The sequence below is a fragment of the Bombus pyrosoma genome, linkage group LG11, assembly GCF_014825855.1.
Source record: "Bombus pyrosoma isolate SC7728 linkage group LG11, ASM1482585v1, whole genome shotgun sequence".
In the NCBI taxonomy this organism is placed as follows: domain Eukaryota; kingdom Metazoa; phylum Arthropoda; class Insecta; order Hymenoptera; family Apidae; genus Bombus; species Bombus pyrosoma.
In genome coordinates, this window is record NC_057780.1 from 972,118 (window position 1) to 993,711 (window position 21,594).

General features: G+C 40.2%; 1 protein-coding gene across 1 annotated transcript; it reads right to left on the minus strand.

Annotated features, from left to right (window-relative positions):
- Nucleotides 1-71: 71 nt before the first annotated feature.
- Nucleotides 72-13,346, minus strand: LOC122572793 (chitin deacetylase 1). The gene is made up of 6 exons (XM_043738241.1): nt 13,218-13,346; nt 10,869-11,001; nt 9,634-9,764; nt 4,835-4,984; nt 3,437-4,359; nt 72-1,908 (listed from the first exon to the last, which is right to left on the minus strand). The coding sequence occupies exons 1-6, from the start codon at nt 13,300-13,302 to the stop codon at nt 1,675-1,677; spliced, it is 1,656 nt and encodes a 551-aa protein (XP_043594176.1). The 5' UTR covers nt 13,303-13,346; the 3' UTR covers nt 72-1,674.
- Between the last annotated feature and the right edge of the window lie 8,248 nt (nt 13,347-21,594).

Here is a 21,594-nt window from a genome sequence, read left to right on the forward strand (position 1 = left end):
TTTGAATTTCTAAACTGAAATTTCAATTTTTATTGTTATTCAAATAAACAAATTGAGAAAATTTAAATAAATATGAACACATAATTGTGCAAAATTAAAAGTCAGAAAATGTAAGTAAACAAAGCAAATATGTAAACAAATGAGAAAAATCTGGAAGATAAATACAAGGTATTTTTATTAAGAAGCAAAAATAAAAAATTCCGTTTCTGTTTGTCAGTTCAAAGAAAGTGCAAGGAATGTTTGCTTATTTAAGCGACGATACAGGACTCGTGATCGAAAAGGAATGTTGTCCAAAATAGAAAGGTGCCCCCGGGGTTTTCCATGGGAAGGGGAAGGACGAGTCAGTAATGACATTTTACGACCTTAAAGCTGGCGCCTACCAATAACTCTCAAGGCTGTGGAGAACGTATCGTGTCGAATAATTAAATTTCCTTCCAATCGAAAGTTTCCGAAATTGACTCCTTCGTTTTTCACTTTTTTACCGTTTCCTTTTTGCATCGAATAGATCGGTTACCATGTGGAATGTTACGAAGAAGCGTTCGAAAAGAGAAAAATGCAGCTAGAGATCATATCGTAGAGGAAATAAAATTTATGCTTCAATCTTTTTCATTCTTTATCTAAAATATATGTTAAATAAATATTATTTTAAGATTATCAAGAATCAATTCTTGTATAATATCAAAAGCTAGTTTCAAGAAACAAGAATGTAAATGATCAATTATCGTTATTATGTTATTAAAAGTCGAGGTTTTTGAAAATTCTGGGAATAGGTAGAAAAAATTTCGGTTTTATGCAGGCCAATTCCTTAATCGTGATACAACCAGGAGGAAGGATTCTACATTTTCGACATATTTATCACGAGCTTGCCATTTGCATCACGAAATCACTTTATATATTCAACAGGTCTGGAAAAAAATTCGAAAAAGTCCTTAGTTTCGTACAACGTTTATTGTGAAATACTTTAATAAAGACTCTAAGAATTACTTAATTACTCTCACGCGTCTCTTAAGCACTAACGTTAACCAAGTGTACAGTGTACACGGTTCGGCGCGCTGCGACGATACCGATCGATGGATCAATACGTACAACGTCCCGCAGAAGAAAGGGATAAGGATCGGGAGGGCAAGGATACGGTGGTTATGTACAAAGATGAATAAGCTTAATCGAAGAACTTGTTCCCCTATGCTACGGAAAAACAAGCTCTTCGTTCTCTTTTCATTTCTTTCGATCACCATAATCGGCCACAGAAACGTTTCGCGAACGTTTGCTAGGGGAACTCAGACCCACGATACTCTTCTGTCACAATAACACGAATACAACTCAAGAATCCCACAAAAATGATAATTTAACGGTTATCCCACTTATAAAATTCCGTTTCAATAATATCACAATAAAAAGAAAAAACATCTCAACTCACGAAGAATTTCTAACTTATCCGCATATAATAAAATACATCAGAATCCTACTGCACTTGTTTCTCGTTTCGAAATTGAAATCAACCAGACAACGTCAAGTCGATTATGGTAAGAGATTTCTTATTTCCGTTCGCGACACGTTTTCCGCGCGACGGTTCGACGCGTGTTCTTCGAGGGAAAGCCTTTTGATGCGTTACTTTAGCGTGGTTTCTCTTAGGAACACGCGCCACACGATCTATAGATCTCAACCATGAAGTGCTCATTTGTTCGCGGTGAAACCGTCGCCAGTGGGATCGAGCAGCCACGGGTAATAATTCGGGCACTCCATGCATGTGAACAAGCGAAGAGTTTCGCCAGGAAGTTCTCTGGTAGTCAAGGGACAGGCATTAGGAAGAGAACAGTAGGGCTGGCCCTTCTCGTCGCAGGTTTCTTTCCAATCCTGGAAGTCCCTCAGTGCCGAGAGTTCTGTCGGAGTTTGCATCCACTTGATTACCTGCAAGTGGTATGAGAAGGTATATAGTCAGACGAGATTCTAGGCAAACGTTGGCTGAAATAACTTGGCTATAATGTCTTTCTCTTGGCTCAAAATTGAAAATTTGAAGTAGGAAGTTATTAATAATTGAATTGTTCAAAAAATATTATTTCGTTCTATAATTGATGTGAATCATAACCTTTGAGTTTTGCGAACGTCTAATGAAATATTGTTTATATGTACTGTTAACTATAGAAAGAGGATTAAAACAGTTTTTAAATTGTGATATTCTTCTCCATAAGACATATAAATGATATAAGTATAAATGGCAATGCTATTTTAGCTATCCGTTAAAAACCCGTTAGTTTGTATTCAAACAAACGATAATTGAAGCAAATTGACTTATATGAACGTGAACTTGAATTCAAGTAGCTCGGCCAATCTGGAAAAGGGTTTATGTATTACGAGTTTGTATTCGCTCGATTAGTGGCAAGTAGAACGAGAATGTATTTGGTCAGACGGGGCGCGAAATTAATTTTTGACAAAAGTGACCTGTTTGCGGTGTTCATATCTTTCTGAGTGTTAGAGAGATTTGTTATCGCTCGGTATAAGATCGTTAGCTTATTATCGAGCCATTTGGTTGATTGTTTATATTTAATTACATTTTTGAGATTGTCTCGAAATCTGATTTAGCGAGCAAATTTGACACCAACGTATTTAATCTAATGTTACTGTCATTTAATTTTCTAATTTTCTTCGATGTAATAAGAAAGATACTCACGTTTAATCTACCGTTTTTATTTTATAAGAGTAATCAAAATAGGAATCGTGTTCGAGAATCGAACGAGTACGAAACTAACGCAAGTATTTTCGGTGGTCTACGAGTCGATCGTATAAGATCCTACAAATACAGTGGAGCAGTCAGAGAAATACAGAGAGAAAGAGAGAGAGAGAGAGTTCGTATCGCGTGACTATATTGAAAGCGGAAAATAAATCGACGCAAAGCGAAATAAATAAAAGCAAGCCCGAGGCTTGATGGATCATGAATGAGAAACGTCGTGAAGCGGTGAGATTGAAACCGGCAGATAAATTGGAATAAGCTAAGAGACTCGTAATAACAGTCTTGGGGAATCTCTGCGGAATTAAATATAATCTCCGCTTAAGTTGTTTAAAGGAAAGACAATGCGATTCTCAAAGACGCTTTGAATAATTTTTAGGTTTTCCAATAGTTTAAAATATAATTCTTTAAAATAATATTCAAAATGTATCTAGTATCGCGAAATATAATATTTTTAAATAATATGTTGTGTTTCCGTCTTCATGGTTTCGTTTAAAATTTGCGATAAATGCTAATTAATTAAACGTCAAAGACGTTTCGAGAAATGTTCTATCCAAGAAACAAATACCAAAGTACAATTTCTTCAAATATAAACTGCTATTAGAGCCGCCGTTTATCCAATTCTGAACCAACTCATATCGCACGGTATTTCTAGGCAATTTCATCCTCGCAGATCAGACATTCCTTCAAATCGCGATCAAACTCACTCACCTGAACCATGGTAACGAAATACACGTCGCTCCTGGCCAACATCTCCTCGATGAACTTGATCAATTCCTCCCTATACTCCTTCTTGCTCTTCAACCACGAGGCATGGAAGTGAAGACCGAGCGGTGCCCTGTTGCTGTTGAAGTGCCTGTTAAAGTTGTGTCTGAGGAGCCTGGCGAATTGTTCTCCAGTCTGAATGTTCGAGCAAGAGTCCACCATGTGACAACCGGGCAGAGACTCGTCGAAAGTGGGATCGTCTCTTCTGTCCAATTCGTTCATCACCATCTCCCAAACAGGATGCGATCTTGATGGACAGTTTCCACCGTTTCCATTGCATTTGTGTGGCATTCTGAAGTACAAAGTGTACGGCCAGATGGGTACACGACCCAACGAAGCCGTGATGGAGGCGTCGTAGACGAAGAATTGGTCAGCCATCATTTCGAATTGTTTGTTACCGCCCACGCGAAGATACGGAGCCCTCATTCCGATAATAGAACCGTCGGTGATGTTTGCGAAACGTTCTATGATGAGTCTAGCTCCAGCCATCTCTGCCAGCCAGTCGTCGTAGGTTCCCTGGGTCCAATATTGTGGGTCGTCTTTGTGGGTCAAAGAGAACACCGCGATTTCGTGACCACGACGGTGAAGGTCTTGAACGGCGGAGTAATTTGTGTACTTGTGAGAGACGAAGAACGTGCCTCTGATCTGGCATCCGTTAGGGTTTTGACGTTGGCCATTGAAGATCTCTTCGTACAGGTCGATGTTATCTACGTTCACGGCTCCGTTGAAAGTGATCGTGATCATTTGGGGTACCTGGGACGGCTCGATGTTTCCGGGGATCCTGGTTCCATCGGCGGAACAATAGCAATCGGGGAGCACGCATTGCGTTGGATCGCAGTCTGGCGCGCGATTTGGATCGGTTTCCACAGCTGCGGGGGAAGATGTGGTGAAGGTTAATAAACAATCCTTAGGGAATTTTGAAGACTCTCGAGAGAGGATGTACGTCTCTGATGTTCAATTTTCATAGAAAAATTAAAACTACGCGTAGTATTGATACATTGTTGGTCAACGACGAGCGTATGTGATTTGTACACGCATCAATTTGCATAATTATCAAAGCGTAAAATTACGTATAAAACAAGTATAAAATCATTACGACATTGTTCATTGTAGTGGACGTACTGCGTTAAAGTTCAATTATACCATCTTTTCTTGCGAGATCGTTAAAGCGATATTGAGAAAACAGAAATTCGAATTTAAAGGATTGACGTTCAAAGCTTCCACTGTAACGTATCGACAGATTTTCCTCGCATCGAAAGTCACCGATTGCTATACCTCGCTATCCGCACTTGTGACCAAAAGAAGCGCGGATTGCGATCGCGAATCGATTAAATCGACACTTACTGCACGCATTCTCGTCGGATTCGTCCTTGCAGTCGGGTTTACCGTTGCAGAAGAGCTCCTTGTCCACGCACTCGCCGTTGCCGCACGACAATTTCCCTTCGGGGCAGACTGGTTCGTCGGTCCTCAGGATGGGCAACACCTTACGCGGCTCTGCAAACGTAATCCTCGTTAACGGGCCGACTTGTCGGCTGATACGCGACAACCAATCGCTACTACGGGACCATTGGCGTTCACCATAGCTGTAACTTCTACTTTTACTTCGCCCAATTTATGTACAAAAGATCGTGGCGCGCTCACCAGTGGCGCAGGAACCTGTGACACTACTTGGAGAAATATATTCCCGAAGAGATCGATTAACCCTCTATCAATGGAAATAACAGGTCTCGTAGTTAAAACTACTTACAGGATAGGATACTATAATATTAGAATAACCGATTTATTTTCTGCATGGAAAATCTTTGGTAGGGTTAAAGGTTTGTTACTGTGCGGGATTAATTGTGACCCAAAGCTACGGTACCTCGCCAGCTTGGATATTAAGTATCGGACTAATTACATCTTGTACGTCCAGTTACGGTTTCCTGCCAGTGTAATCTGGTATCTATGTACATGTGGACTTTACGTACAGATGTGGACAGCTTTCTTAACACCCTCGTGATTGTCTTCGATCGTGAATGTAACGAAATTAACTTTGGAATACTATAGTGAGATACCATGTTCCTTACTTGTATCTGTTTGTTCGCGTTGTTTATTCGTCGTTATTCTGGCTATTTGTAAAGGATATACACGATGCGCTGTTATTCACGGCGCGAGCTAAATCACGAAGGTATTAAGCAATTCATCAGAGGATTTGGTTTGGCCTTGCGTTAACAGTTCCTACGCCACTGCGTTCAACCGGCCTTTTCGTTAGCCTCTCTTCAATTCCTTTTCGTTCGAGGAATTTCCCTCTGATTTCTAGTCGCCTCGCGACTGGAAAAGCGCAGCAGAACCGACGTGATGGGCGTGACGAAGGAAACGAATTAGAAAATTTAATAAAAGAAAATCCTCGTGAATCGGTCTTGAAGATCTTCCAAAAAGAACCGCAGATTTCTCCGGCGAATTCTTTGCTCGAGAAACCTTCAAGATCGTTGGGAATACGACGGAACGAAAGACACGAAATGGCGACAGGCAGAGTGTTGGAGAGACGAAACATCGACGAGCTAACGTTGCCCATCACGAGAAGAGTTCACGTCGAGAGTATCGTTTGTATCGTTGGCTCGCAGCGATTCGCACGTAGCTAATTCCATGATTTATTACGAATAAAAACATCGACTTACGAAAGTATCCGAATATTTGTAAAAACTTTTCCTGAATATATCATGTACACTATACGAAATATTCTGTATAATATACGTAATATGTTCATAAATATTTCCTATGCTAAATCTTCGAATACTTTCGCGAGTCACTGTAAATAAAATGAGAAGAAATATGGATACACACACACACACACACACACACACACACGCAGGCACTGTTGAGATAATAATGAGAGAGAATAGAGATACGTGGTGAAGAGATGGACTGTTGCGAAAGGCGAAAACAGGCAGCGCAGAAATAAAAAGTGAGACGGTGCCTCGACGTGCCACGCGTCGAGAGAACGAGCGCGAGAAAAGAGAATTGCAAGTGGACCAATACACGCATAGATATCCACATACAGGCTCATGTATAAACAGGTACACGCATACACATGGCGAGCAGAGAGAGAGAGAGAAAAAAAAATAGACGGAGAGCACACGAGACTGGTCCGATTTAATTTCATTCGCGGCGCTGCGCTTTCAACTCGTAATGCAGTTTGCTCGAAACATAAAAGAAACAAGATAATCTTCGCGGTTGAATTATTAACTCTGTAATTTTTCTCCTTTACCTTCTACGCCTCTTTCGTTTCAGTTATTCTAATTAGAGGTAATATTTCTTTACCGAGCTTTCTAGTTCGCTTGAAATTACAAGTTTATTAAAAATCGGTCATTTTTTAATAGTTTCTGACGCAACAAGGATTTATCGTTACGATCATTGACGCTCGAAAGGCAGAACACAGGAACGAGGTTGCGCCGTGTATTAAAATCAATCGGCTGTAAAGTAAATAGATCGATAATTCACGGTACGTACCACGAATAAAAATGTTCAATATACATAATGTTCTCGAATATTATAGAACTGTCTGGTTAATTAACTTTCTAAATGTTTTTACGATACGGTTCCAATCCAGACGGATCGAAACGTTGGAAACAAAAACTTTCTAAGAAAAAAACGAACGTCGTAAACGTTTGTAGATTTTCTAGCAGATACAATCTACAAAATTCTCCTCGTAAATTAAGCTGAACAGCGTGCAAAGTGAATCGATCTATCAAATTCTGATCGCAAATGAAGCCTAACGCCGTTTAAAGCGCGAACGATTCGATGATCGAACCAAGCGTCATTTGCATTTCCTTGAAAGTGAGCAATCGCCTGTTTCTTTTCTCGCACGAAACCAAATCGGAGCAAACAGGTCTCGCGTGAGCACGGGCAAACCGAGACGCGCGCTTCGAAACGGAAGCGGAGGAATTCGACTCGGTTGCGACGACAACGAGTGCGCGAAATGAAAAAAAAGAAAAGAATGGCTACAGCGCGAGAACAGAGGAAGATAGAGATCGGCAGCTGGAAAACGCTGCGTTCGCAACGGGGTAAGATGAGATTAATCCGGTGAGAAAGAGAAAGAAGGAAGGAGAGAATTAATATGATTGATCGCTCGAATACTTCGCACAGGTTTCGAGCGGTAAAAGCGAACGAGTCGACTAAATAACAAGGAGCCGTTCTAAGGAGGCCAGATCGTCGAAGCGAAACCGATCTGGATGTGGACAGACAGAGCAAGAGAGACAGAGAGAGAATATAACGGGAGAAAGAAAAAGAAAAAGAGAAAGAGTGATATATGCGTATGTATAGCGAGACAGATAGACGAGAGACAGAAAGAGAGAGAGGGAGAGTGAGAGAGGGAGGGGGGATGGAGAGAGAAAATAGGAGCGAGATCAGCGATTGAGAACGTGCTACCTCGTACCTGGAGCGATCGCGAAGAGAAAGAATCGTGCGTCTGTCGATGTGTGAGTATGTAGTATGTATATATGGTGTCGATATGTACAGGTGCAACAGCGTGTGAGCGTGAATTCTATAAAGCTGAAAAGTCATTGCGTGCCGAGGATCGTTCTCGGGAGATCGATATACGTGACGTATCGAAGCGCGGAATAACTCTATTTTCACGTTGAATCTAGATTTAATAGTCGACACGAACGGCGAATCTTTGAATATTTTTCTTTCGGTATCTTTTACGCGATTGGACCCAGACATTTTGGAAAATTTGATCGTTTAATTTGATTGTTTAATTTTTAAATTGGAACGATACCGATGGCACGGAATGTCCTAATGAATAAATTTAGACAGTTTAGAAAGCAACTAGATTAGAATCGGCGGGATGGATGAAGCTTGTATATTCGCGGTGTTAGTGATGCGATGTGAATCGAGAAAATTGCGTGAATCAATCAGGAAGAGGGCATCGATGAGCTGGAAACTGGGTTAGATCGCGCTCGAGGCACGAGCTTCTCGTCTCCCGAGTTGCACTTTCGCTCAAAATCGAAACCAGTCTCTGGGCCGCGAATCGAAAGTGGCCGGACTGCAGATTACAACGTCTCGAAAGTGGTCTCGCATGTAATGGTCGTGTATTTTCACTGCGGCGAACGTATCGAACGTTCGCACTTGTGCCGTTCGCGTAACTACGAGATACCGTGACGAGGTGGAAAAATTTCAGCAAACTTGCGAATGAATCGCTTTTGCGTGACTTTAGAAAGTATAGAAAACTCGATTTCATTGAACGTTTAAACTGCAGGTATTTCCGTTGCAACTTTATATGTACTTCGATATCGTATTATTAGAATTTCGTTTAGTTTGCGAAAGAATATTCGTTCTTTGTTAGTCTAGTCTTTTCTCATTTTAATCCGAGATTTATATACTTGTTTAAGAATTAACGAAACATCGAAATTAAAATCTTAATTAATTCGTTAATAAAACTCCCGAATCAGCCCGAACTCGATGGTAAGAACGTAAAATCTTCAGGAAATAGAACGATACGCAGAGAGTTAATGAAAAGATGTGAAGGATGACGTTAATCGTTTATCTTCGTTTCTGTTTTTTTTTTCTTTTCTTTTTATTCTTTCGGAGACGAGAAGGATCGTGGATGAATCTCAAACGTGCGCGAGAATAATCGTGCGTTAGTACTACCTTACGAATGGTGCGGGCTACGTTGCGAGTCTACGAAGGAACCGGCCTTCTCCGTATCTTATGAAACATTTTTCATCATCCTTGATAGAAGGAGGAAAGAAAAATCTTCTCAAAATGGTGTTCTTTCCAAGGGAATTGCGTTTAACCGACCTATCCCTACTTTTCTGTTCCTCGATTATATAGAAAATTAATCGATGGGAAAAAGAAGTATAAATTACAACCCTCGAAACTAGAAACTTTTCAACACCTGAACGATTATAAACGCATTCCCCGAGGAATAGATACACCGGAAACGGAGACAGGTACGTCGGCTCAACCTGGTCGATACATCGACTTACTCTCGAGCTTGTCACAGTTGGTGACTTTGCCCTTCCAGTCGCAGGTCTGTTTGTCCAAGTCAAAGGCCAGTCCACTGGGACACGTGATTTGCTTCAGGCCGGATTTCGTGCACCTGTTCGTGTCGGACAGAAAGCAAATCGCTCAGTTAAACTTAACAATCAAAATGAGTCGCTTACTCTCGAGTTGGTCACAGTTCTTCACGTTCGTTTTCCAGTCGCACGTTTGACGCTCGATGTCGAATGCCAGACCTGTTGGGCATCGTACGGTCGCCAATCTGGTCACCCCAATCTCGCTCGCTTTGTCGCATCTGCGATTCAAGTTTAACTCTGTCTAGTTTAAAAAATATTTAACTCGTGGTTCTCGTCCAATTTTTGAACGGTTTAAAACCCTGCTAAAAAAAAGCCTCGCTATTATTCTTTTTTCGATGCTATTATTTTTGCAGAGTATTCGTCAGATCGAATAGGAGTATATTTCGTCACGTGTAACAAGCTGTAATCCTCTTACAGTTTATAGTATCTGGCTATGGTAGAAATCTGAATAGATCGTACTGAAAATTATGAAACAGTAAAAAAGAAAGTCTAAAATAAATCTATTTTTAACAAATGTCCATTATCAATCGTGAACGAAATACAAAAGATTCAATGGGCTGCATACTGACTGACACCCACTGTACGTATACCTGCTATGCGTAGAACCTATCACTATATTGTCAATAAACGAACCCACGCAAAAATCGATAAAAACGGAAATAAAAACAGATTCACAAGGCTTGCGAAGGAATTCTCACTAGAACCAAGCGAATAAATCTTTCCTAAAGAATTCTAAAGAAAAAGTTGTAATATAATTCGTATAAAAGGACGAGCGAAGATAAAAGAATCGAAAGAAAATTTTACGATTCGCAAGAACTGGTCGAATTCTTGCAGGATACGTGACGTTCCGCGACAGGATCTTGCGTTCTTACTCTGAGAATATTTTTGCCCGCGTGTCCTTGACGATGAAATAGTTTATCCGTTCGAATGAGTCAGGATACACCGTCTGTCGTCATCGGCTGGAAGGCGAGTCCTGTATCTGGTATCAGGCTCGCCTTGAACCTTCCGACGCGGAATTCGATCGCGAAGGAACCGAAGACAGGAATTCGCCGTCCGATCCTCCGCGATCGATCTTTCTCGTAAATACCGCTTCTACCGTTAACTTCACTGACCTTCGGCGTTATTTACCCGCTGCAGAATCGACTATGATCCATTACGAAGGATCGTGACGTCTTCGATTCGTACAATCGATTTTAGAAACACGAGTAATTTCTTTATGCGAAATGTTTATCTCTGATTTGAAAGACGACGATTTAAAAATAAGAATTAGGTACGACGATTTAAAAATAAGAATTAGGTACGACGATTTAATGGAAATTTACCTCACGACGTCACGGCAGTCTCCTTCGACGTTCAACCGGAAGTATTCGTCTCCTGGCCTGTCCTGGCATAATTCCTCGGCATTTGCGTCAATTCCATCAGCCCCTTCCTCGTCTTGTGCTCTGACCTGCGTTCCTGGAGATTAAAAAACGCTGTTAAACGACCAAGAAATCCTTTAACGAATATATATAGCTTTCGTTTAAGAGTAAAAGTGGGAATTTACATGTTCTTAGCAATTATAGAAAGAAGAAAACTGAAATTCGTCGCTTTAACGGATTTGCCACTTCTGGTGTTTAAGTACAATCGTAAAACTTGTTTTTCTCGTTTCTTATTTCGAATAAAAGCGATCTTCGAAAGCAAAGAGATACCACGCCTCGCTCTCCGGCTTTGACCACTAACAATTACGTACTTTCTATCATCGATTACATAAACGTTCCTCGATCCACGAGCACAATCTCTAACGTGACTTCGCAACATCGCTCCTTCCTTTCTTCGTCCCATTAAAGAATCCAACGATAAGTTAGGTTGTAAATTAAGTGTAAGTTCCTAGTTTTCCTTCTTTTATAATAGCGTTGGCAAGTTAACAAATACTAAATTTACTTTTCACTCGTGTTTCATCTTTCCTTTTCTTTCTTGTCTTTCTTGATACACGGAAACATGTAAACGGAGCGTGAAAATAATCTCGTCTCTCGATCACAAATATCCAAATCTTAATGGAGCACCGTCTAGGGAGCACGCACCTACTGCTTTTTATTTTCACGGACCTCCGCAATCAAATTAGAAGAAAAAACGAAGGAAACGTCACCGACAGAGCGGTTCGCGTGACATTTGAATAAGAATGGCATAGATCGGTATTGTGAGGATCGTATAAGGAAAATGTCGCGATCGTTGGAAGCCACGATCTCTAGAGATCGTAAACCGAATACGATGGGGTCGGTGAACCCCCGTAGAAGTAGAAAGTCTTGGAAATGTCAGGGCAACGAGACACGAGTGGGGAGAGAAGCGACAGTGGTTCTCTAAAGTAGGTTCTGTCTGTCTCTCCCTCTACCCCTCCTGCCATAATCGAGCATCCTTGTTCGAACAAGTCTCGAACGTGCCTTCTTCTTCATCCACGACCACGAATCGTGATCCGTAATCGTGATCAACGCCACTTCCGGACAACTTGTCTTTGTTAAAGCTTTTGTATCGGTCGAGATGGTCTTACGAATCTCATCGTATCAACGAGACGATAAGACGATAAGATTATTTCTTAAAGTGTACGAATTTTATTTTATCGTCGAGAAGTTTACTTTTTAAATAGTTGCCTTTTGGGAATAATATCGAAATTGTTTTGAATGTTTTCAATGTTTGTTAGGATTGAAGAGTCTTTCGATTTTGTATTGAAAAAAGATCTTTCGATCGTCAGTCTGGCATTAACCGGTCGAGGTGTCGCGATCGAATTGACGTAGCTGTACTAAAGAAGCCGTTTCACATGTCTTGTCGCGGCTTCGATCGTTGAAGTCACCAGAACGTTCATGGCGCCGAAGAACCTATCGATCTCGAGTCATCTAAGGCGATTGTGAAACTACCGCAACGCATTTTAGCCTTTGTTTAATTTATATAAGTATCTCCACCGATTAAAAAGTTCTACTTATTAAAAGAAATTTAAACGTAATTAATGGAGAAACAATTTTCCGTCCATCGAGAAAAATTAGGAGAACGCTAAAATTAGAAATTAGAAAGTCGTCTATTTTAAAGTTATAATAGAAATTTTGCATTGAAATCGAAGTGTAACACGGGTCGTATATTATTCGGAAGGACCGAGGAACGATAACGTTAAACTACGAGGGATCCTCGAACGGAAAGTTCTCGTGGAAACTCGTTTCGTCCAGAAGGAAATTCTGTAAACGTCGAAAGCAACTTTCACCTGTAACAGGCATTCGAAGAATCGGAGCCTAGAAGGCCAGGTGTTTCTCTTTGACGAGAAATCATGTTTATCATCAAAGATTCTCCATCTTCCGATCAAACTTTCACCCTAAACACGATATTCCAACGTTACCGAATCTCCTGCTCTGCTAAAACTCTTTAACGAACAAATAAATTATTTAAAATCCGACATCATCCAGTCTCAACTGCCATCAAACTTCTAAGAACTCTTCGGAATTTAATCCTCCAACTCCTAACGCTTCCAACTTCCATCTAAATTCAAACTTTAAGATACTTTTTCGGATCTTAATCCAAAGCTTCAACGTTCTTTGAATCGAACTTTCTAAAAATATCGAGAAACCGATTTGTTGCGTGGATGTTTGATACAGATGAATAAAACACGGGCAAACGGAAATAAGGAAGACGTAGCAACAGTGTGTACTCACCGGCAAACAGAAAGAGAGATCCAAGAAGGAACAGGAACTTTGGCGACATCGTGGCCGCTGCCGCCGTCGTCGTCGTCGCCGTCATCGTCGTTGTCAGGACAAAGAGCGTCTGGACAAGCCGCGCCCTCTCGCCCCTCTATATGTGCACCACCACTCCTTCCTCTTCGTCGAAGGACTTTCACCATCCGGATGGTGCTGCCACCTTCCCTACGTCGTAAAATAGATGGAGAACAAGGGTTCCATTCCTTCCGTCTGTTCGTGGAGAACGAGAGGGGACTGTGGCATTCCATTTCGTCTCGATCTTCCTTGTCTCGCTCGATCCAATCAGAGACTACTACTTGCGGTTTTTGACGAGAGAACGAGAGGAAGAAGATGAGCGATCGTTTTGGAGTTTGTTCGACGCGATTGGTTATCCTCGTGGCCCGAATTTGCTTCGTTTGTTCTACTTTCATCGATATATAGTTTTCTAACCATTGTTTCCACCTTTCTTTAAATGGAGAGTTCCTTCGAGAGGAAAGGCATGTACACGGGACCATTCGTGTCTTGAATTTCTATTACTTTGGAAAAAGAAAGATCGATAATAATGGTAAAATCTTCAGTCTTTCGAGGAGAATGCCATTCGCAATGATCGCTAAAATTTATGCATTTGTGGGAAATACACCGAGTATAACACGTTAAAATAATTTATGGAACTTACGAATGACTTATGAAAAATTTGCAAGTGAAATATCGTACTATCGTTGGCAAAATATAGTACTTGTTATAATATTTAAATCTCTATTCTGTTCCTTCGAATCTTGTGTCCAAAATCGTACGAATTTAATTACTAATTACGACCGAATTACTAATTTTCGGGCAGGTGGATCAAATTTAATAGCAAAAGTATAGTTCGTTTGGGTCTGCAGCGTATTCAAGGTCCGCTTTGCAAGGTCCCTGTAGAAGTGAAAACGCGCTTTACGCATCGTTTTACGGCCTCCACGAAAATATCGGCTGACAGCGGCAACTCTAAAAGGGGGCGACGAAAAATGGCTCGCGCTCGTAAAACTCACGATGAAAGTATCGTTCACGTGGCCGAGTAACTTTCCACGAAAAATGCCCTGTATGTCATGTTCGTCGACATGACACGAACCTTGAACCTCTCGGCTTTTAGCGTAAAATTCGGCAAGATACCTTCCAACGAATTTTGTACCGTTTTTTCGACAAAATAATGAAAAATTCCTCTTAATTCCTCTAAAACCAAAGTGAAGCTTTAGAAAGTCATGAAACATCGCACCACTGAAGTACCTATGAACAACTCAAATTACTTTTAAAACACGCCATTATGGAATCGTCGATTCTCCTGCAACGTAAGCCACGCACACGTCTCCTTCATAAGGCAAAATTTTGAATTCTTTGTTTCTCGGTTTCTATTTCATTTGCTTCTACCGGTGCCTCGCACGGCTGCCTGAATTATTTACGCGGTCTTATCGTTGCTTGTCAAATAATTTTCTCATCTCTCGTACTTCCAACCCTTTGCCCAGCTACCACCGGCTGCTGCATTTTCTCCCTATCGTTGTTAGCGTGGCATGTTTGCGCAACACGTTTATTTATTCCTGAGCTAAGGCAGGATGTACCGGGTGGTCAATAAATTTGCAGTTTGCGCGGTAAAAGGTTATCGACGTCCCCGGCGAAATAACTTCGCGGGACGCGCTATTGCGTTAGAGCCACGCTGCATACCGCAATCCACGGCACAATCGCGCTCGCATTGATTCCACTTTATCGATAAAAATTATTTCCATGTACACTGTTTGTCCGCGAGTCTTTCGTATTCGATATAATTCTCGATGCAACGGTTTAATTTGAAATATCGTTGTCATATCTTAGACAGCAATAATTGCAAAGTATCTCTTATCTTGTATCCGCTGTTTATTCATTTAGTATCTACCGTTTATTTTGTTTATTTAAACGTGGTCGTTTGAAACGTTGCAATTTTTTCGAAAGCAGGTAAATGTAATTAGCGACATAATTATAATAACGGATAGATGGATAAGTTCGATCGACACGAAGCTTGTTGAAATTAAAACGAAAGGTATATAGAAAGATATATCTGCATATAATGCGAGAAAAAGCTGCAAAATTATATTTAGATGTTCTACCAAAATATTATTCAAATCTGCAAAAGCATATCGTTATCTAGAAAATTTCTATAAAAAGATCTGTGACACTGCTATACAAAATTACCAATTGGTCAATTCGAATATTCTAGTAATTCTAACCTTAATTATCAGTTTTTATACGAAGGCAGAAGGTGTCCTAATATATTCATGAACGAGAATGTACGAGATTCCGCGAAATCGGTGATAGGGAGACGCGTGAGATAAATTCGCGACGTGGCCTGTTCGCAATAACCAATATCTACGAAACAAAGGATTTGCGTAGACCAAACGTCCTTCTTGGCATCGAGATCGATCGAGACCTGTGTTCCCGTCGGGTATCCCCTGCTTCGCCTTTATCTCGACACGTTCCTTCGACGAACGTCGAATAACGTAGCCGAAGAGGATTTAGAGAAGTATTTGTTCGCCAGCCAGGATCAATAAATCCCGAGATAACGCGAACTTGTTGCAGATAAAGTTTAATAACGCGTACGATCGTGTGTTCCAGTCATTCGCTAGGACACGTCGAATAAATCCTAAATTCCTAACCTCACTTTGAAATATATCGAACAATCGAAGCCATGAATTCCAAAGCAGTTCAAATCCACCGATAAATAGTTCGAGAAAGTTAGTTTCTTTTGTCTATTTTTTTAAATACGTTATTTATCTTGTTGATTTTTTCTGCAAATATTGTTTGTACGCACGTACATACGTACGTCTTCGCTGTGGTTATATCTTCAACATTGTTACATTCAACGATGTTTTTTTATAAGAAGGTTCGTAAACTCGTGCTGTTTCGGGTATCATCGAGCAATTTATTCTATTTTTAGTCAGTTCGTGTGCAGAATGATATCTAATAGGAAGAATATTTGTTAAATTTAATTACTGTCTCGAGACAGTCGTGACTTACGACGTCTTGGATTTGGTGGCTTCGATTGGTTGATGAAGGAAAAGAGCGAAGAAATTGAGAAACCGAGATTACTCGGGATAACGTCGATATATCTCGATGTGCAAAAAGGGAAACAATGAGATTCGAATCAGAGGAACGGTGTTTCGCATTAAGAATGTTGTAAGTCGTTTCTAATTGCAATTAACAAATCTTGGCTAACTGGTGAACTTCTAAATAGGCCAAAAGAACGCAGTGGCGTCGTTAGAAATAACGTACGTATGGAGAGAATCTTGATGTAGACACGATGATGACGATGAATTGCACAAAAATTCCCCATTACCGTCAGATTTCTTCTTTATACGCTTTTTTCTTGCTCTTTTTTTTTGCGAGTCTGGACCAATCGAAGATTACACACCGTGGCTTTTCGTTAGAACGAAATTTCTGGGGTCGTTCGAATGGAAAGGAGGATCGATGAAGCAACCGAGTGGTCGCGAAGGAAGAGATATTCAGCTACGGTCCGGAAAGTTGCGTCCGTAATACGCGAAACGTTTCGCAGACTGGCGTGTATCACGAATGTTAATGATGAAACATGATATGCTAATCGATGAGAAACATCATCGTCGGATCTGAGGCAACTGAGCGAAAACGGAGCCAGTGCTGTTGATGGAAGAGATTGAGCGAGGTTGTAAATTCAAGCGTTGAACGACGATATGGATCGATCTAACTTTAAGCCAGAACTACGTGCGCTTTAGATGTAGAAATACTTCGAATTTCAGGCTTTGTGTTTCCATCAAATATCCGCACGAGGTTAGATCGCTTGAATTCAAGCAACCTAAGTAATCCGAACGAGGCTTAAAATCGAAAGTATAAATCGAAGAACACGAGAAAATTTATCTGGAATGTATACAACATTTTATTAAAGACCTTTCGATATATCACCAATGGAATTTCATATTAATGAAAGTGGTACGCGAATGCAATAAACTCAGGCGAATAAAGAGAGAGAGAGAGAGAGATTTACATCATCTTCGGCTATAAAATGAAATGTATTAATCTTCGACATCGTTTTTCTTGATAAACGAGCGGAACGTTCGGATAGCTGGTAATGCACGCGTTCACGTGAACACGTGTCTCGTGATTAACGACCAGGAAGTAGCTATTTCCTTATTTAATCTGGCAACGGCCCTGAAGTTTCGTGGGATCGATAGAAACGCGACCGATAGAAATCAGCTATGTGAAACCGTGAATCACTAGGTCTTTGTGCTCCTGCGAACCTATTCACGCGAGCGTCTTTTATTTTATCCTTTCTTGGCGTTCGTTTCGTTTCAATCGTCGATTTCATAATTTTTATTCTAAATATATTCTTCCAATAAGCGGATGCACGTCGTTTTACAAAAATTACGAAATTTCTTAATAACAAAATGTCAGACTTTCGGCGATTAAAAACTTCTCGGGTATTGCGTATCCAATTTTTAAGTCGTGATCAATTTTTATACTAAAAGAAAAGCCTTCTAGGTACGTAACAAACGTTCAGCCGAGGAAATTCGTACAAATATCAATCTTTTTCCGGTTATTAAGAAATGTCCAGCTGTCAGAAATAATTTCTCGAACTATTAAAAAAGATTCTTAATCGTTCCTTACCAGATTTTTTTACTATTAAAAAAATCTCCTAATTACGTAATAGATTCGCAACCGCTAAAGAGATCTTCGCTCGAATCTAACAGCTTAAACTAGCAACCAGAAGATAAATGGTTTTTCGTTTCTACTTCGTTTCACGGCAAGTTACAAATTATTACAAATTGCAAGGCTTACGGTAGATAGCGATTGCTGTTCCCCAACAGCGTTATCCACGGCATTTCTAAACGCGTTCTAAGCTCCGAGTCCTTGACGAGATGCACACGCTGGGATGCCAACGGGGGCACACGTTCACCCGTACAATGAATACAGGGAGTCTGGGGAAACCAGTTTTCGTAGTTCACGATCCTATGCACGCCGTCTCTTTATTTTCTTCTTCTTTTTATCCTCCTGTCTTTTTTCTTTTCCTATTTTCTCCAGTCTTTTCCCAGTAACCTATGCAGTTGCAAAAATAATGGTCGAGAAAGCGTTGCTTGGAACCTTGATCCTTCAGCTACTCGCTTGACTTTTCATCTTCGATGTTTGATTCGCCTTTTTCACTTTTCTGTCTGACAACTGCCAGTCGTTGATTGATCAATTGTTGTTTGTCAGCGGATAAGCTTGTGGTTCTGTACGATGATGATTTATAGAATTAAAGTTTTGTTATGGGTTACTTTCAATCTTCCACCAAGACGTTGGAAAGGAATAAAAAGAAACATTCTTGGCGATCATTTATCTCTCCACTTTCCTTTTTTTCATTTCTTTGATCCTTTCACCCATCAACCCTTATCTCTTAACTACAAATGTCCACATTTTTCCAATTATCGCAGAGGTACAATCTCTAGGATTATTTCGTAATTTTACTTATCGTGTAAAACGAAAAATTAGTAAAACGTTTCTTTATGATCGAAGATACTCCAATGCCGAGTAGTTTTTGAAATGTTCTAGTACATTATGGTAATGAAATAAATCTCCAGATAAATTTTAGACACGAGTGGTTTATGGTTTTCAGTTATTGCTTCAAACGACAGCGTTGCTGCCAGAATTTGTTGGCATAGATATCCAAATGGGTTATTTAGAAGTCACATCGACCTACTGTTAACTATATTAAAAAAGTTATCTTCGTAAATATAGTGACATATCGATAAATTCAATATACCAGTGATTCTAATAAACCGATAAACAAGCTAATTTTAGAAGACTCGTTTCGCAGGGATTAATCACGATCGATCGAGGGGAAAACGTATGAAATAAGTTTTATACGCGAGAATCGAACGCTGAAGGTTATTCGGTTACGTAATCGAATAGCACAGTGACCCACAGACCTTTTTCTCTTGCTCTTTTCTTCTTCCTTCATGCTTTCTACAATCGCAACCTCTCCTTGAACCATCCTCGTGCCTCCTGGAGATCGTCGCCGGCTCGAGGAACGCGCAGCTGACTTCAATTAGCGTCCACATCCCTGGATCATCGATCCATCCACATCAAACTGTGTCGTCTAACGTTATCTTGAATGATTTTGAACAAGGAATCGTTCAGAATCGAGATCCTTATCGAACATTTTTTCTACGCAAGAAGAAGCCGCTTACCTTGTTTCTGCGATGATCTATAGAATATTTAACAATGGGGCAAGTTATAAATCACGATGAGTAGACTTTTCATCGATGATAGGTCGTGTTTTGATGACTTGGAGGTTTCTTTCGTACGAGCTCTGAGAGAATATTAAAATAGACACTTCTTTTTCTAAATATCGCCGATTTCGAAGCTTCTTTCCTTTGAACTTCAGGAAAGTTGGAAATTAATTCTATTTAATCGTGGAAATTGCTATTGAAAATTTTGATTTCAGTTTGATGAAATATTTTATCGCGCATTATGACACTTGCCTTTGACCTGTTTCGAAGCTTTGAATATTCGAAGCTTGGGAGAGAAGGAAAAAATAAAAGCAGAAATCGAATTGCGTGAATCGTTGAACTTTCTCCCAAAGAAATATTCGTCGCTGTAAACACCACGTTCGTTTTAAAGCAGCGATTCTTCTCTTTCGTTCAAATAGAAAGCGCGTCGAATTTTGATTTATAGATGACCCCCTGAATATTTATAGGATCATTCAAACGCAACCTCTGCTTGAAACAATTCCGAAACCGTCGAAAACTTCCTCAAACTGCTATTCCGTCAATTTCTCTCAAATTCCCACATTCATCTAAAAATTATTCGTAATAATAACTTCACGCTACAACGAAAAGGGGACGAAAAAATGATAAAATAAAACAATTGAATTCCTTTCAACTCCAATCGCAATTACTTAGCAGTGTTGTCTGACAGGAAAATATAACAAGGGAAAAACACCATTGTCAATTCATCCCGAATATCAACTTAATATCAACAGCCACTTTATATCCTTATCGAAGAAAAATAGAACGAAATAATTGACGGAAGTACAACACGTACTCCAGTATTTCCATCTGAAAATTTTCTAACTGCGTAAAGATGAAAATCGGTACGCTGTTGTCACGTAGAAGACAAAAGAAATCGCGAAAATGACAGATCACCGAACATTTCACAAATAAAGTGAAGAAATTGAACTTTATATATGGTAATAGAATTTATTATGCGAATCCAACAGAGTGACGGTTTAAATTGTTACAACAGAAAAAGGTGTCGAGCTCCAATTTGGGAGGGTTTTTATACCGAGGTTTCAGTCCCTCTGGAGGGGTTATCATCGGGTGTATATCAGAGGCGGCTATTCCGTTACTATCTGGTTATTGTTCGATAGCTGTTGCATGCAGGATGTTTAGCCTATCCTATTACTGTTTCTGAGCGTGTGACACTGTCACGGTTAATTAAAATTGCTATTTGCAAGTTCAAAGCATTTTAGGGAACTAAAGTTTGATTATATTTTTAGAGACAGAAGAACGATATGGAGAGTTGCAAAGGCTTTCTTTTTGTCGTGGCTTGGTCGCGAATGGGAAAGTCGAGTCAACTGAGCCGGTGGCACAGGGTGCGCAAAAGAAGAGAAGCGCGAGGAGAAGGCAAAGTTTCGAAATACGAGATGCGCATAATTATACGCGCCTACTTAGCTGCATCGGGAATGCAACGTAGTCCTCCGTTTTTCTGGCACGCCCCGTGTCTACCTTTCGATCGGCCTTTGTCCGTTCCTGCTGCGACTCCCATTTATGGCTTATGAACCTTATAATCCGCCTCGTCCCCTCGTAATTCAACGCCCTCCTAACTGTTGTTCCATCCAACGATGTGACGCAAATTTCGCGCCAAGTCACTGTAATTGCCTCGATCGAACTCGTGACGAATGGTAAATCACGGATAAAATGTCTTTTCGAAAGGAAATTTTCAAAGTTAGTTTCAGGTTGCCGAAGTTTCGAATTCGATTGCAGGTTCAGGCAGAATTTTAAGCCTGCTACGCTCTTCCAATTTTTATATTCCGATTTCATTCTTGATTCAACGAGGGAAAAGATTTACCGTATTCTAGTAACGTGTTTTCTCTTAAGAAAAATAACAGCGCTAATGTAATTGCAAGATGTTTTATATAACACGCGTAATATGGACATCAAAGTCTTCTACGCGAGCCAATGCACGATTCGCTATACTGTAATAAATTTTTGCTTCAAGATATTCATCGCAACACGCATACAAGAAGTGGGCATTGAAATCAATATGATTATGAAAAATGGTTATTTTAATTAATTTCACCAACGTACCTGCTTGCCCTCGGTTTTAACAAGTTTCAACATTT